Below are 15,395 nucleotides of genomic sequence, written 5' to 3' on the forward strand. Positions count from 1 at the left end.
AATTGTAACAACATTGAGAAGTTTCTAAAGTACACTTTAGAAACAGATTGCTTTTATTTTTTTGGAAGTGTTTATATCCCTAAAAACTGCCAAACTCCACTAATGTGGCTTTATGGGCTCCTATTTATAAATGCATGCCTATTGGTCAAGCAGAGAGGTGGAATTCACAAGGGTTTTATAAAGATAGCATTGTGGTGAGAAGAACTTGAGTTACATATTCTGAAAAATATCCTTCCTGACACCTAGAGGCGATCAGCAAAAATGCTAAAAAACCCACAAGCCCAACTCGTCGAAGGAAGGTAAGGCAAATTCAACAAGCCGGTGATTTTTCCAACGAAGAAGATCTTATGCAACTTTTGGATTGGCATTACACTATCAAATAAGCAAAAATTACAGCACAGTGCAGCCACTCTTGTAAAACTTCCTGTATACATTGTATATGTATATTACATCCAAAACTTGTATACAACTCTTGTATACATTGCATCTATGTCTGTAGGAAATGGACAAGACATAAGCTATGTTTGTATATCTCACCTGCCATGAAATATTTTCTATGTTCATTCAATCCAGCGATATTTTTTTAAAAATCATGTATTTATTCTAGATTGTGGGGTGCACCAACAAATATTATGCAGACCACATAAAAATTCTTTAAGTATACTCGAGTACAAAAAAATCAGAGACCTTAAAAATCAGTGTGAACCCATGAACTTGATGTTTATGGACCTATGCAAAACACTTACCGTCTATGAAAGTCAATTTTTGAACAACTTTGTTCCACTGAAGTTTGGACTTGAGGACTTAAGAGAACTATTCTAAATCCAGGGTTTACAAAACTACTTTTCACTAATGCACTCTCTAGTGAATGCAGATCGGTTTGTATCAAGAACCGAAAATAATGAAGTACACTTAAGGAAAGTCCTTTTGAACACAGCCGTTTTTACCTGAAAGCTATTCAATTAAATTATCCTGCTGCTTTTAAAGACTGCTTTATTAAACTGTGCTGGAGACAGTTCAATAGATTTTCTAAGTAACTACATCCAATTTTTAAACTTTGTTTGTAGGAGTATCATCAGCTGACTAAAACACTTCCTGATGCGATTTTAGTGATTGAAGAGGGAGACTGCCGAGTTCCCCGAGCAGCTGGGGGGGACAGCTCTCTCAGAGGCTCGCTCTCTCAGCCCTCACCAGCAAACCTCGGCCTTTACCGCGAAGATGCTGCTTAGCACCGGGGGTTCAGCCCCTCTCTAACAGCCGGGGGCTACGCGGGGCCGGCGCGGCCGGGAGCCAGTTCCGCGGGCTGGGACCTGCCGCGGCCGCCAACGGTCCGCACCGCGAAGGATCCGCTCCCCCGCGCCCCTTTCACCAAACGGGCGAAGGCTCTCCAGGCCGCTGCCGCCCGCGGCGGGGCAGGACGGGGCAGCCCGGCCCGCTCGGGGCGCGGAGGACGGGCCGGCGGCCGAACAACGTCCGCGGCGCCGCGCGCCCGGCTCCCGCCCGCCCGCCGCTCCCACGTGACGGGCCCTCCCCCTCCCGCCCTGTGGCCGCGCGGCGTCGCTCTCCGGGTATTTGAACCGCGCTTCCGCCATCTTCCCAGCGCCCAGTCACTGAGGGGAGCGCCGCGGAGAGAAGCCTCGGGAAAGGTAGCGGGGTCGGGACGTCCTCCTCTTCCTTCTGGGAGCGGGTGTGTGGGGGAAACGCGGCCGCTTGGAAAAGCGTGAGCGGTGGGGATGGCGGTGACCGATGGCTGCCGCCTGGGAGCGGGGGTAGGAGATGGGTTGGGTTGCGGAGAGGCTGGGCCCGAGTGAGCGCTGCGGCTGTGAGCCCTGGTGTGTGTGCTGGCCTTTCTCCCCTCAGCACGGAGGCGGTGGAAGGGCGGGAGCGGCGCTCTGCTCCGTCCCGGATAAAGGGCGGGCGGAATCCAGGAGGGGAAATAGAGCGGGGCCTCCGACGGCCCGAGCCTGCGGGGGGAGGGGAGGCGGCGCGCTGCTCAGTCATGGTGGCTGATGGCGGGGAGAGCGCGTTAGGCCCGTTGGGGGGGCGCTGGGGGGAGGCTCTGCTCGGCAGCCCCAGGGGACTCGCCCCGGGCTCTCCCGCTCAGCAGGCGGATTCTGGTGAGGGAGGGGACCCGGGTTCTGGGCGGGTTGGGGAGGGCTTTCTGTGGAGCGAGGCTGGGGTCGGCAGAGCTTTGCCCTTCGTAGGCCGCGGCGCGGTCTCTCCTTTTTCGAGCCCGAAGGCCAGAGGGGTGCGGTGGCGGCGGCAGCCTACCGTTACGGGGCTTCGGGGGTGGGCGGGGAGGCGCCGCCGCCATTACCGCGCGCGCTCCCGCCGCATGTGGGGAGACGTGGAGGCGCTTCCTGCCCCATGAATGGGCCCGGGACCACGCGCGGCGGGTTTGGGGGGGGGCGGGGAGCGGCGGGGGCCGAGCCTCGGCCTCTGCGCTGGCCGCGCTGACTGGCGCGCAGAGCACGCGCCTTCGGGGGCGATTTGGGAACCGAAAACGGCGCCCGGCCCCTTCCGGCTGGGCCTTGAATCAGCTCGCCCGTTGTGAGCTCACATGCTGCCATTTCCCCTGCAGACCCAGCATGGCCGCCCAAGGAGAGCCCCAAGTGCAGTTTAAGGTAAGGCGGTGGTTTGGGGTTTGTTGGTTTTTTTCCTTCGATAGAAAAGTAGCGTAAGCGACTCTCGAGTGCCAGCGTGGATGGTAGGTTTGCTTTTGAAGTCTTGGTCTGTCCTTAACCAGAGTGGTTTGTTTATTCTAGTATTGCATCTAACTTCTACAAAAAGGCTCTGTCACACTGTGTCAAACTGATGCTATTTGTAGTTTAGTGTAATAAATTTTAGTAACGCTTTCTACATAGAACGACTTCTAAGTTTCAGAAATGAAGTTCACAGCAAAAAGTCCTTAGAGTGAATTAGAATAGCCTATTTTCTGTTGTGTGTTAACTGTTCAGGGAAGAAAAGTTGAAATGTTTCAGAAGACAGTTTTCTGGTGTCTTGTGTGGGGTTTTTCTTTGTTACCTTAACAGCCAGAAGTCCTTAAGACTGTTGCATGAAAGGCTGTTACTTGTGTTTCTTAAAATACTTGGCCAGAGTATTCCAATTGTTAGTAGAGCAGTTCTTTGGGTGGTGTGGGGGTTTTTTTTAATTGTAAGATTGTGGTGGGTTTCTCCAATTCGGGTGCTTAAATGAGGGATGCCAGATATGGTCACATTCAGGTTGAAAACTCCAAATACTCTTAATTCAGTCACTTGTAGTTCAGGGGAACCATATTCACAGTGCATTGTAGCTTTCAGCCACAGGAACTAGGTAAGTCAGACTGGAGTTACAGCGTGATAGGCTTAACAGATTGGGTCCCAGTACAGTGAGTCTCTTCATGGGGAATTCAGTCTTCTGTTTACAGCATCTCGTAGGACTAAGGTCTTCGTAGTAATAATGAGTATTTACACTAAAATGACCAAAAAATGTCTCTAAAAGTGTATTGCTCTGACTTTGTTGCCTTTATCTATCAACAGCTTGTCCTGGTCGGTGATGGCGGCACTGGTAAAACAACATTTGTAAAGCGTCATTTGACTGGTGAATTTGAAAAGAAGTATGTAGGTATGTCTGAAGAAACATTTGGGATCTAATACATTACAATTAGAAGTGCGGTTCGTGACTTGCTAAGTACATTGCTTTTTCTTGCTGTTACAGCAACACTGGGTGTTGAAGTTCATCCTCTGGTGTTCCATACTAACAGAGGCCCTATTAAATTTAATGTATGGGACACAGCTGGCCAAGAGAAATTTGGTGGCCTGCGAGATGGCTATTACATCCAAGGTAAGATGTGTGTACGTGTGTGAATATTCTGTACCTCTTCCAGTTCAGTTCTCCATTCCATTCATGTTGGCCACTCTGAAAGCTGTCAGTGTGACTTGCAGTGATGAGCTGGTTTCTGGGTCTTCAAACTCTTCACGTAGGTGTGATAATTTCCTTTGCTAGGCAGCTTGCGCTGATGGAATATTCTAAGATTGTGTTTCAGTATGCCATTGCAGGCTTTGGTATTAGTGAAGGGTAATGGTGCATCCTAAATTACAAGATACTGCTGATGAAATTCAGTGCTTAAGAGGTGAAAGTGTTTCAGTTAGTACAAATTTATATCTGTATTAATGTACTGTGCTGAGGCAAGGACTTGGGAAGATTTTTAGACACGATGATGAGATTTTACATCTCCATGCCAGTCTTCTAGTTGTCTTTCTAAAGAAGAACTGACAGTGCCACTTACTTCTGCTTGGCCAAGCTCTGTTCTGTGTGTACTTCAGTCACCTGTGTGTCTTCAAAATTTGCAGGGGATTATTAGAATTTGACTTTGCTTTTCCTTCAGAAGTATCAGGATCAAGTCAAGTCCCTGTGTTCTTTGAAAAACTGTTCTGAACAAGGGCATGCCGAGAGCTTGTAGTCCACATCTCAACCTACCTGAAAGCCTCAATAAGATGCCTGAGATTAGTTAAACAGGTGTTAACTAGTTTCTATAAAATATTTGTGTAAAGTTGACTTTGTAATCCTTGTATATTTTCTTACCATGCAACACCATGTTACCCAGTGGGACAGTTGCATTGATAAAACTAGCTGGTGTTTAAGCCTGGGCGCTAAAGATGTGAGATGACACTGTCGTGGGCTGCGTTTTATGGACTTGTGCATTGAACTTGTTAACAGGACATGGGCTCTCAGAACTGTGAAGCTGAGAGGGAAAAGTTAATGCAGATGCTCAATTCTCATGTGGGATTTCTATGGGTACCTCTTCTTTCTCCTATCTTACAAGCAAGCGCTTACTCTCCTGATGTAACTCTTGACTATTCTTCTCTCGCAGCTCAGTGTGCCATCATAATGTTTGATGTAACATCAAGAGTTACTTACAAGAATGTACCTAATTGGCACAGAGATCTGGTACGAGTATGTGAAAACATCCCTATAGTGTTGTGTGGCAACAAAGTGGATATTAAGGACAGAAAAGTCAAGGCAAAATCCATTGTCTTCCACAGGAAGAAGAATCTCCAGGTATGCTGGCATGAGTTTGTATGAATCAAATTTGTTGGGTCTGTTGACTGCAGTTGGGTTCTCTGTGGTAATTGAGTGTTCTGCCCTTGTCACTACAGGCTGTAATATTTCAACTTTACATCTATTGGCTGTTTGAACTTAACTTTAGGGAAGGGGGAGGTGATGATGCTAAAGATGGTCTTCACTGGTCTTGAGCAGAAGCTATGATAAGTTCTTAAAGAGCTTGTGTGCATTTGGCTCTCACTGCTCAGAATCTCATCAGATGACACAGAAGTGAGACTAAAATAGATCTAAGTCATAGGAAAGAGATAAATGCACTACTGCCTCCTGAAAGTTCCATCTTTGATCAGCTTGAGTATCTTTTCAGTTATCAATTTCTGCCTATTTGTCTGAAACTACATTTCTAGACACTTAGATCATAACTGTTTCTGAGAGCATAAACAGAAGTCATGCAGTCAAAAAGAATACTAAGGTAAAAGTAGAGCTGATTATATGTGTGTTAATCTTGGTATGCCCTAAATATCAGTTAGAGATGTCTTTTTTTTAATAATGTAAAATATGTACTTTTTTTTTTCAGTATTATGACATTTCAGCTAAGAGTAACTACAACTTTGAGAAGCCTTTCCTCTGGCTTGCTAGAAAGCTAATTGGAGATCCTAACTTGGAGTTTGTTGCCATGCCTGCTCTTGCACCGCCTGAAGTTGTTATGGACCCAGCACTGGCAGCACAGTATGAGCAAGACTTACAGGTAAGTGACAAAGGGCACAAAGGTCAAATGAGTTCCTGTAACTACTGTTTGGACTCCTGGGGCAAATAACTAAAGAACAGTTCTTAAGTGTATCTTCTTTGTTCCAGATTGCTCAAACCACTGCACTGCCAGATGAGGATGATGACCTGTGAGGGATGAAGCTGGAGCCCAGCGTCAGAAGTCTAGTTTTATAGGCAACTGTCCTGTGATGTCAGTGGTGCAGCGTGTTTGCCACTTTATTATCTAGCTGAGCAGAACATGTGCTTAATCTTTGGGATGCTGAAAGAGATGAATGGGCTTCGGAGTGAATGTGGCAGTTTAAAAAAAAAAAACCACAAAAAACAAACAAAACAAAATGAAAAAAAAAAAACCAAAACAAAAAACTTCATATTTTGGACCTGCATATTTAGCTGTTTTTTGGACTGCAATTACTTCCCCTTTTGAGTTTCAAATATAAGACTGCTGCAGTCACATCAGAGTGTTAAGTGGTAAATCTTGTTTCTGTCATTCCCATTCTTTTTTGTTTAGATAATAAAGTTGTATTTCAAGTATCTAAGCAAGTGAACTTTCATGCATTGTTAGGAAAACTCTTCAAAGTGTCTTCTGTTCTTCAGTTGAGGCTAATACTTGGTTGTCTACTGCATTTCTCATTCTGTTCTCCTTTTTCCCTCCTGCTTCTCATGTTACGCTCCTCTTGCTAAATCAGAGCTAACAGTTAACCTTCCCTTGATTTCCTGAAGCATATAATTAAAGCACCTGAGGAAAGCTGAACTAACTGCCAGGTAAAACTAAAGCAGTGAGCACTTTGACTGGTAAGTGTGACTGGATCAGCATTCCCATGCAAATGGGAATGTTTGTGGTCTGCAGGGTGTCTTGAGAGAAAAGTGTGTAGTTCAGCTTGCGTATGCTACCATTAGATACAGTCTCAATTCTCTTAACTTTTCATATGTTCTACAATATGCCTTCAGAGCTCTGTATTTTTAGTAGCCAGAAACAAATGGCGTCTAGGTTTGTTAGGGGACTTAAAAGCTGTATCTTTGCATGGAACATCATTCAGTAGAGCTATAGCTGATTAAACAAACTCTCTAAGCATCTTAAAATTCACTAACTAGAAAACAGCTGTAGTTTGAGCTAAAAAGCTCTTGGCTACAAAATTGCATATAAACTGAAACCACGTTTATATAAATATCTAGACTGGACTGTAACTGCACCAAGTTCTTGATTTGAAACTAGCTTACTACAGCACAAATGGTGGAAAACATCAACTTTGAACACTATCTTGTAGAGATTAATCTTGGTCAATATTAGTACTGCTAGTGAACAAAACTAAGTTTAAGATACCATTTTTCAGTAGTGTTTGAGTACATGAAGCCTTGAACTCTTCAGTTTTGTATTTTTGGTTTCTTAATAAAGTGGAGCATTTCATTTATTCCTTTTAACTTGCATGTTTGTGTACGTAAATCCTACTTGAATATTTATTCAACTTTTCTGGTATATGGTAGCAAAAAGTGGACTACGATTATTCTGCAATACTATTGTAAAAGAATAATTTTTAAGTTAGTGCAAGTTGGAGTTCTGTGGTTTGGTTTTTGGTTGTTTGGGGTTTTTTTTAGCTAGCTAATGAGAAGCTGAGTTGTGGTATTAAGGACCTGAAACTCATGAAAATAAGGCATGTCATATGCTTAGTGTGCAAAGAGACAAACTCCCACTTAACATTCCATTGAATCTTCTTGCTGCATCGTCTTGCTTTAACTTCATATTCTAGGTTCTTGCCTGTAGTGTTTACTAATTTACCTGTGCATATCTTGGTTAATACCGCTAGCTTGACTATGCTGCTCCTTCACTAGGTGTGGTAGCTTTCTTGTCTTCAAGCTGAAAATGCACTGCTTAAAAACATGAATTGATTTAGAAAACTTCAGTAGTTCTGCAGTATTGATATGCCTTAGGAGAAGAAAACCCTCAGCACTGAAGTTACATTTGTATTGTTTGATAGTGTGTGTATGGTATCATCTTTACAACTGCTGCACACAGGTACTAGCCTTAATATGAATTCCTACAAAACACCTGAAAAGACTTATGAGAAGTAGAACAGCTGTTTAAAGACTAATATAATTGCTATGAGCTTTCCTTTGTCATCTTCAGTGTTACTTCCAAGTCCACAAAAGCTCATCTCTGAAGTAGACAGTAATACCAGTCCTGTAAAGCAATCTCTTCAACTTGAAATGTTTTCGGAGTGAATTGAGTCCACTTGTTGCAGCATTATACTTGGTTTGTCACACTTAGTCCCTGTTAATTGGTCATAAATAATGCAGGTAGCCTTAATATGCATGTGCAGATTCCTCAGTTGAAGTTCCTTAACTATACACTTCTAAGAAGTTTTTCACTAGTTGGATTTAGGTAAAATAAAATTTAGTCAAGTAGCAAGGAAAATAAAACTTCAATTCTAAGAACCTCTGTCCAAAATCCGTCTGTGTTGGAGCTCTACCCTTATCAGGACTGAATTCATGAGACTGAAATCCTTTGGTGCAAGACCTACTTTGTTCTTCTTGCTGAACTGCTTTATGGTTTGATCAGATTAATTGTAGGAGTTCTTGTGTTCCTTACACACCATTTGAATTTTCTAGATCTCTGGCTTAAGACTGGTTTTCAGTAACTACTCATTACAGACAATGCTCAGCTTCAACTTTCAAGAGCAGGAGGAGGTGCTGGGCCATTTACTGTTCCTAGTTCCATGATAAAGCTGTGGGTTTTTAAGTGTCCAAGTTCAGAGGGTTGTATTGGAAGAGTAGCTGCAGAACTAGTGCCTGTGCAAAATAAGTAAGGCAAAAGCATTAATTAGAGAAACTGGCAGAGGAAATGTTTTGCTACTTCTCACAGAACCTTTAAATGAAGGAGTGTTAAAAGGTCTCTTAAAAGAGCTAGGGTTGCCCTTGGATCTCTCAGGATTTCAACAGGATCTTTTTTAGAAACATTGGAGAACACTTCTGTGACAACTGGAATCTAGGCCAAGAAGGTTGAAGTTGAAGTCTGCCTCTCTTAGGCCTGCAAGTTACAATACAACAAAACTTGTCTTTTTTTCTTTAGAACTGGTTCTGTTGTGTTGCTAATACAGTCTTAGTCTAAACTAGTGTGGGAAACAATCCTGAGACAAATTGTTCTGCCTTCACCTTCCTAAAACAGAAATACACGGTTTGGTTGAAGCCAGTTGTTTTCCTGACCTGGACTGGCAGTACTGGTCGCTTTCTCTTGCCCAAGTTTTGGCAACAGTTGATTGGGCCCTCAAACCAGGATTGATAGCAATGTCTTACAAGTAACTGAAAAGCTAAATCTGCTGCTGCTTTGATCAGTTTGTTTTCACATGGGTGTGTTAATTTATAGGCTGGTTTTGTGTATGTGTGATTTTTGCACTGAGCTGAAAAGTTTGCCTTTAAGAATATTCCTTTTTCCTAGCGCAAGCTGCTACATGAGCACCCCATGGAGTTCTTCCTTGCATGTGTCCTGTAACGCTTCTGATCATCTCTCTGCAAGTGGCCAAAATTGGGAAGCACTTTCAGCTGAGGACTTCCATTGGGAGAATATGAATGACTATGCTGTCCTAGGCCAGTAGCTTTTTCAGACAATTCCCAGGTTGTAACACTGGAAACAGCTGTAGTGATTCTGTCTTCACTGCCCTCTGGTGTGTTGGTAACTGTCCTTGTGGTGCAAGCTATTGCCTTTCCATCAAAGAGGGTGAAAAAGACTGATTCCCCTTTCTGATTTAGAGCTCACTTGGCTGCTTGACAAATAATGTAAAGTTAAACTTGGAAGAATGTTATGCTTGAAACAACGGCTTAATTTGATACCCTGTTTAACAGACTTAGTGGGGCTTACTGATGAGCTGAACTGTAGCTTCTTTAGATATCTAGTTATTGAATACCTGTAGGAGTGTTGAAACATAAGGCATGTTATTTATACCAAGGCTCTAGCACAGAGCCGAAATCATCTTAGATTATAGGTTTGAGTGTACAAGGTAAATACTTTTAACGATTGTGTAGGTAATTCTCTTCTAGTTCACAGAGTGAACAGATTGTTCAATGAGTGAATGACACTTCCCCAAAAATCTAGTGTTCTACAAGCTGCATCACTGAAACGAGCCAATGTTCATATTAGGGCTCTAGTTCAGTATAGGAATAGGTTGATTTTTATTTTACTTTGGGTAGTCATAGTTGATGTCTGTCTTGCTGTGATCCTGGAATTCTGTGATTAAAATTGGATTCCCATATGTCTACTACTTGCTTGAGGAAGAAGAAATTGAAAAAATGAGGACAGATTTCTCCAAACGTTAAACAGAATTTCATATTTTGTAGAACACTAACAAAAGTTTTAATGTTTAATCCTCTGAAGTAATGATTTTAGTATAATTAATACAAGCATTCAAAACTGAATTTCATCAATATAGTTTCAGGTTACTAGGAGGCAATGAGCTTGGCTTGTTTTCAGTTGCCTATCCCCATAAGGACTGAAAAGGGCAGCTGTAACAAGAACTCTGTAGACAGTCATGAACAGAAAACTCCTGAGGTTGTTGTGATCAATGACATCTAAGAAAACTTTAACCACTGTCCTTCCTGTTGTGATTGTCCAAGTGACAAAATCACTGATTATACTCTGGAGTATCAGGATTCTTCTTGATAATAGCTATTTAAGTCTTCTGTGCAAAGTGTTAGGCTAAAGATAGCAAATCGAGTGACTAGTATAAATGGTTGTTTGCTTTGAACTTCTTTTTGGGGTTAGAGCTTGCGTGAGCCAGTGCCACAAGTCTGATTTCCCAGTTGTAATACTAATTCCTATTGCTGCTACTTTATAAGCTTTTCCCTACGCCAAACCAGCAGTAACTTGCTGATGATTTTTTGCATCATGGGAAGCAATGTGTGTTTTGCTTATACTGAGAATATAAAAGAAAGTTAACTTTCCCATCAGACTTTTTTGATGGATTACACCATAAAAAAATTGTTAAAATTTCCAGTTCTCAGGTTGGGTTTGCAGGGCGAGTATTTAAGGAAAGAGCTCAAGCCAAAGAGGTTTGTTCTATTTATAAATAAAAAAGGTGGGTCATAATAAACAAGAAATCTGTCTGCATTTTTTGGCGTTATTCACTGCATCTTGATTCTGGATCTAGTATTTTTAATTTTTTGTTTCTGGATGTTTTGTTTTACTTGTCTACCTAAACTGATGTCTAGTTATAAAATTTATTTCAAACTATAGCAGATGAGTACAGTAATTCTTCAAAGATTACATATAAAAGAGCTGCTTGAGACGCATCATCTGCCAGTTAGAAGTTCAGAAGTCGTTGCCAGGTATTTGAGAGAGATGAGAGACCAGATGAGAGAGAGTGGTTCTTGAACCAAATCCGATATGGCTTAAAAAAACCACCTTTGTTACGGAGATCGAGTGGTTACTGCATAATTCTTTTCTCTCCCTAGCAAGCAGACTGTGGGGTAGTTCGAGGCTTGAATGAAACTCGTCTCTGGGACAGAAAACCAGGAGGATTGCTTTTGTGGTACCAGCTCCAGCCACGCGGTGGGGCACATCGTCTGTGGAGCTGCTTTGCTCGAGTCGGGTTGTGTTAAATCGAAATACACCTCTTGGGGATGCGCAAGTGTCATGTATTCAGGAAGAAAGTGATGTGCATGACTTTAGGTTTATTAACAGTAGCAAATAGCTATAAGGTATGTGCAGTAATGTAGATGCTGTTTGATGACTTACTGCTCCGTTTTAAAATAGTTTTTTGTAAATGTCACGTCCTCAGACAAGGGAGACAAGTGAGTCAGTTTTGTGTTGCTATTTGTTGCAAAATAAGAGAAACATAACTGGACTCTTAATAAGGCTATTTTTTTCTCGAAGTTAAATCTACTAAGAGTGTAAAATAGACTAAGAGTGAATTACAGGAGGATTTTTGTTACCCTAATGCTGTTAGCGTAGCAAAGCTTAGGCAGTGCCATCGTGCACTTTCTCATGTTTTCCTACTCTTCTGCAAATTTAGGTTAAAAAAAAAATATAGGAGTGTACTATATGGAACCAATCAACATCTTGATAATTGGCATTGAATTAAAGTATAACTTTACCTGGGGGGAAAAAAAATCTGTGCATTAAGTGCTGATCAGCTAACCTTGATGCAAAACAAAAATCTGGTGAGGAATGTGCAATAACACAGTACTGTGTCATGTAATTCATGTTCGATCTTGTAGTCAAGTTACGGTATGAATAGCGAAATGAACAGAAAGCTTGAAGGATTGGTACCCTGAGTATTATAGTTCCTCTTTTGCTGTAAAGAGACTGTAAATAAGGGAGAGATGTTCCTCCACCTGACCTTCAAATTTGAATTTAGGATGGCTGGAATAACTGCTCTGAGAGTTTTCTCTAGCTATGCTGGAGAATGCAATCTTTAAAAAGTTCCTCAAATGCACTCTGTGTATTTTGTAGGTGGTAAACTGCATCCGTGCTGTCCAGCTGAGGTCCCTGCTTCAGAGTGTTGAATAAGCAATTGACTGGCTCTACACAGGCAAATTCTGAGCTGATGTAGTACTCGAGGAACTAATGGCAGCTCTTGCATAGGAGAAGCCTGGGCTCTGTGGCCCAAAACCCCAGTGGCATCTTTGGAAACAGCTTAGACTGTCAGTAAGATAAAGCAACAGGCAAAATGTTGCATTAGGCTGTGAAATGACACCTCTGTTGTAAATGGCTGAACCTGTGAGAAGGAATATGAGGGAACTCAAAAGCAGGAAGAAGAAAGCATGCACACAAGTTGGGCCACCAGAAAAGGTATGGAGAATAGATGAAGACATAAACTATGACTAGAGAACAAAATGCTCATGTACTAATAATGTGAAAGCATAACAAAACTAGTAGCAGTAATAATTAATGGAAATCTGTTATTAGATATCAAACCAAATAGAAGAAAACACTAGGGGGAAATAAAGAGGCAGATTGGAGAGGGAGGGAAAATGCCAAAGCTCTCCTGGCAACTAAGAACTTCACTAGATGGTTCTCCACCACAGAGGATTTAAAAGACCAGCTTGGTATTCAACAAATCACAAGAACTCCCTGTACCCGCCCCTGAGAGAGGCTGATCATGCTCCCCTGCTTTGCTGGAAAGCGCTTTAGGCAGTGCTGACAGGATATCATCACAAAAAGCTTTAAAGAGAAGAAATGGACCTAATGGAAAATTGAGTTTGTTCCATTGCTAATCTTTGTTGTGCCCAGGTCAGTTGACTTTACTAGAACTTCTGTGGTTTAAATAGAAGCTGCCTGAGAAAAATCTACCTTAACACCCTGCAACTTGAAGATTCCTTGTTGGGTAGAGTGTTTTGCAACTTTCTTGTAGGTGAATAACTTGGATTTTTCCAGATTGGGTGTTACTTCAGTAAACAGCTGGGACCTTTAGTAACATGCCAAGGATAAATATGATTTAGGCATGTAGCATATTCTTTGTTGCATTTTGAAAGTCTTATACCCTGGGGCAAGCATTTTTCTCTTACCTGTTTTATTACTCCTTTCAGTTATTTCAGTTGACTACTTTTGCAAGTGCTCTTCAAGTGCTTTGGTAATAGGCTATGAAGGGGTAGGTGCTGTCTTTTTGACAGGTATGTATATGGCGCCTTGTACAGGTAAGATGATGTCCTGACCTGGAAGCTTCAGTACAACACATGTGAAATACATAATATTTACATGAAAAATAAAATATTATCAGCCTTGCGGAATAAATGCAAACGAAAACATACAGGTATAAAACACCTTCTGCCTCTTCAAAACTCATAGAAGAAAAAATGCTATCTGCTTGGGTTAATTACGCTTTCAAAGTTTGTTTTTGACAGTTGCTGTTGACCTCTATTGAGTGGATACTTGCTACTAGTGGTTCACTGCTGTTAGAGGACTAATGCTTTTATCCCCTGTGAGCAATGGGTAAATCCTACTTCTAAACACATGGCCTATGTCACTGGTTATTTAAAATCTGACATGTTAAATTTTTGTAATGACATTTTCACAGGTAATGACTTGACTACAGAACTGTGTCTTCCTTCTTAAATTCTATAGATGTGAATGATGTGGTAGGTGTTCCTTGATGATTCTATCTCCTTCTTTTCACCGCAGCTGACTTTGCATGTGCTAAAAAAGGCTTAGAGCCCAAGAGAAAGAAGGGAAACACTTAATCTCTTAAAATCAGTATTTCTAACTAATTAAAAAGGATCTGAAGAAGGTCACATCAGCCATCTTTAGCTGCAAGCGATATCTGAAAGTGACGCTTATTTAAGGAGCCTATGAAAATCACTGAGAGATTGACAAATCCTCTAGAAAAAGAAAGAGGGGATTTTTTTGATGTCCATATCATATCCTTTTTCATAGTCAAAATCACATTTCGAATGGTTGATTTAGTTTGCTTTCCTGCAGTATACATTAAGAACAGTGGCAGATACAAATGGGATTTTTTCTTTTCTTTTTTTTTTTTTTACTGTTTTGAAAACTTGTTTTTAGCCAGTTCCATGATTCCAGGGTGTGTCTTGTGGTTTTAGGATCTTTGGGATGGCTGTTGCAGCCAACAGATGTAAGTGATTTCTCTAGTCAGATTATTAAGCATTACAGCAGAATGAGCAACAAATCAATAGGAGTCATGGTGGTCAAGAGAGTGCACGGAAGAGAATCTGTGCTGGGGTTTGGTTTATGTATTGACCCTTTCCTGTCAGCGGAGAGCTAAAACTCCAAGACTCAGTACCTGAAATGGTGGGGCTTAGTCTGGATCTTAATTCTGAAATTCAGTTTTCATGCTTTTAAACTAATGGGTTGCTTTTCAGATTTGATGGCTTCAGACTTTAAGAGTGCAGATTTGGAAGCTACTGCCAACATTTTTGCCAGCTCTCCAATTTCTGTCCCCACCCTCTCGTTGCTTTTGCCACTTAGATCTAACATAAGAAACTACAAAAGACAGGAACTGTGTTATTCCCCATAGAATGAAAAGTCTTTAATATGTATATCTATAATAGGCTCAGATGTTCTTACTGAGAAGTAATTTGCAGATTGGCTTCTGGGTGTAATCTCCATTTGTGCTAGTAAACTTGTTCCACAAAGCAGTTGAATGAAACTTTCATGGAATTGCTTTTACCCAGATAAGCAAGAGAGAATTAAGTAAGATTGTAAGAAAAATTGGCACAAATTCTGAAGGCAGAACTTTATCATGGTGAAATACTTCTGTAATTATGAAAATCTGACTACCTGAACGATACCAAAAATATGTAGTTACAGGCAGTGGCTTTTTGGCAAATAAGATTTGGCTTATACAAATTTTTTGTAATTAATGTTTTATTTATACAATTATCCAATTTTATGTAAGCTTGGCATTAAGGCTTAGATAATCAAAGATTTGATTAAATTTTTGGGATTTGCACAAAAGCCTAAACTATTTTGCAAAAATCAAATGTTTTCTTCGGTGTATGGAGTAAGATGTTCAAGGCACTACCACAATGCAATAAAAGTCAAATAGACAGGATGATACAGTAAATAGACAATAGAATAATCCAGTAATTTAGTAAGTGGGACATCATCCAAAGAGAACTTTAAATGTATAGTTTATTGCATG

At 41.4% G+C, this 15,395-nt stretch overlaps 1 protein-coding gene across 2 annotated transcripts; it reads left to right on the forward strand.

Moving 5' to 3' along the window:
• The first annotated feature begins 1,042 nt into the window (after positions 1-1,042).
• On the forward strand, positions 1,043-7,217 carry RAN (RAN, member RAS oncogene family). 2 transcript variants are annotated; one of them, XM_074843692.1, is made up of 7 exons: positions 1,043-1,646; positions 2,582-2,624; positions 3,519-3,603; positions 3,697-3,822; positions 4,853-5,040; positions 5,618-5,788; positions 5,896-7,217. In XM_074843692.1, the coding sequence occupies exons 2-7, from the start codon at positions 2,589-2,591 to the stop codon at positions 5,938-5,940; spliced, it is 651 nt and encodes a 216-aa protein (XP_074699793.1). In that variant the 5' UTR covers positions 1,043-1,646; positions 2,582-2,588; the 3' UTR covers positions 5,941-7,217. The 2 variants fall into 2 exon arrangements, with proteins under 2 accessions (XP_074699793.1, XP_074699795.1); XM_074843694.1 differs by having other exon boundaries at positions 1,553-1,687.
• Positions 7,218-15,395: the final 8,178 nt, after the last annotated feature.

This window comes from Strix aluco, chromosome 18 (genome assembly GCF_031877795.1).
Source record: "Strix aluco isolate bStrAlu1 chromosome 18, bStrAlu1.hap1, whole genome shotgun sequence".
Classification (NCBI taxonomy): Eukaryota; Metazoa; Chordata; class Aves; order Strigiformes; family Strigidae; genus Strix; species Strix aluco.

Bases quoted from the DNA above. Each gene is read 5' to 3' on its own strand.
- RAN (XM_074843692.1), top strand. From the start codon at position 2,589: ATGGCCGCCCAAGGAGAGCCCCAAGTGCAGTTTAAG. The intron at 2,625-3,518 runs GTAAGGCGGTGG...ATCTATCAACAG, and splicing joins AGCCCCAAGTGCAGTTTAAG to CTTGTCCTGGTCGGTGATGG. The intron at 3,823-4,852 runs GTAAGATGTGTG...CTTCTCTCGCAG, and splicing joins AGATGGCTATTACATCCAAG to CTCAGTGTGCCATCATAATG.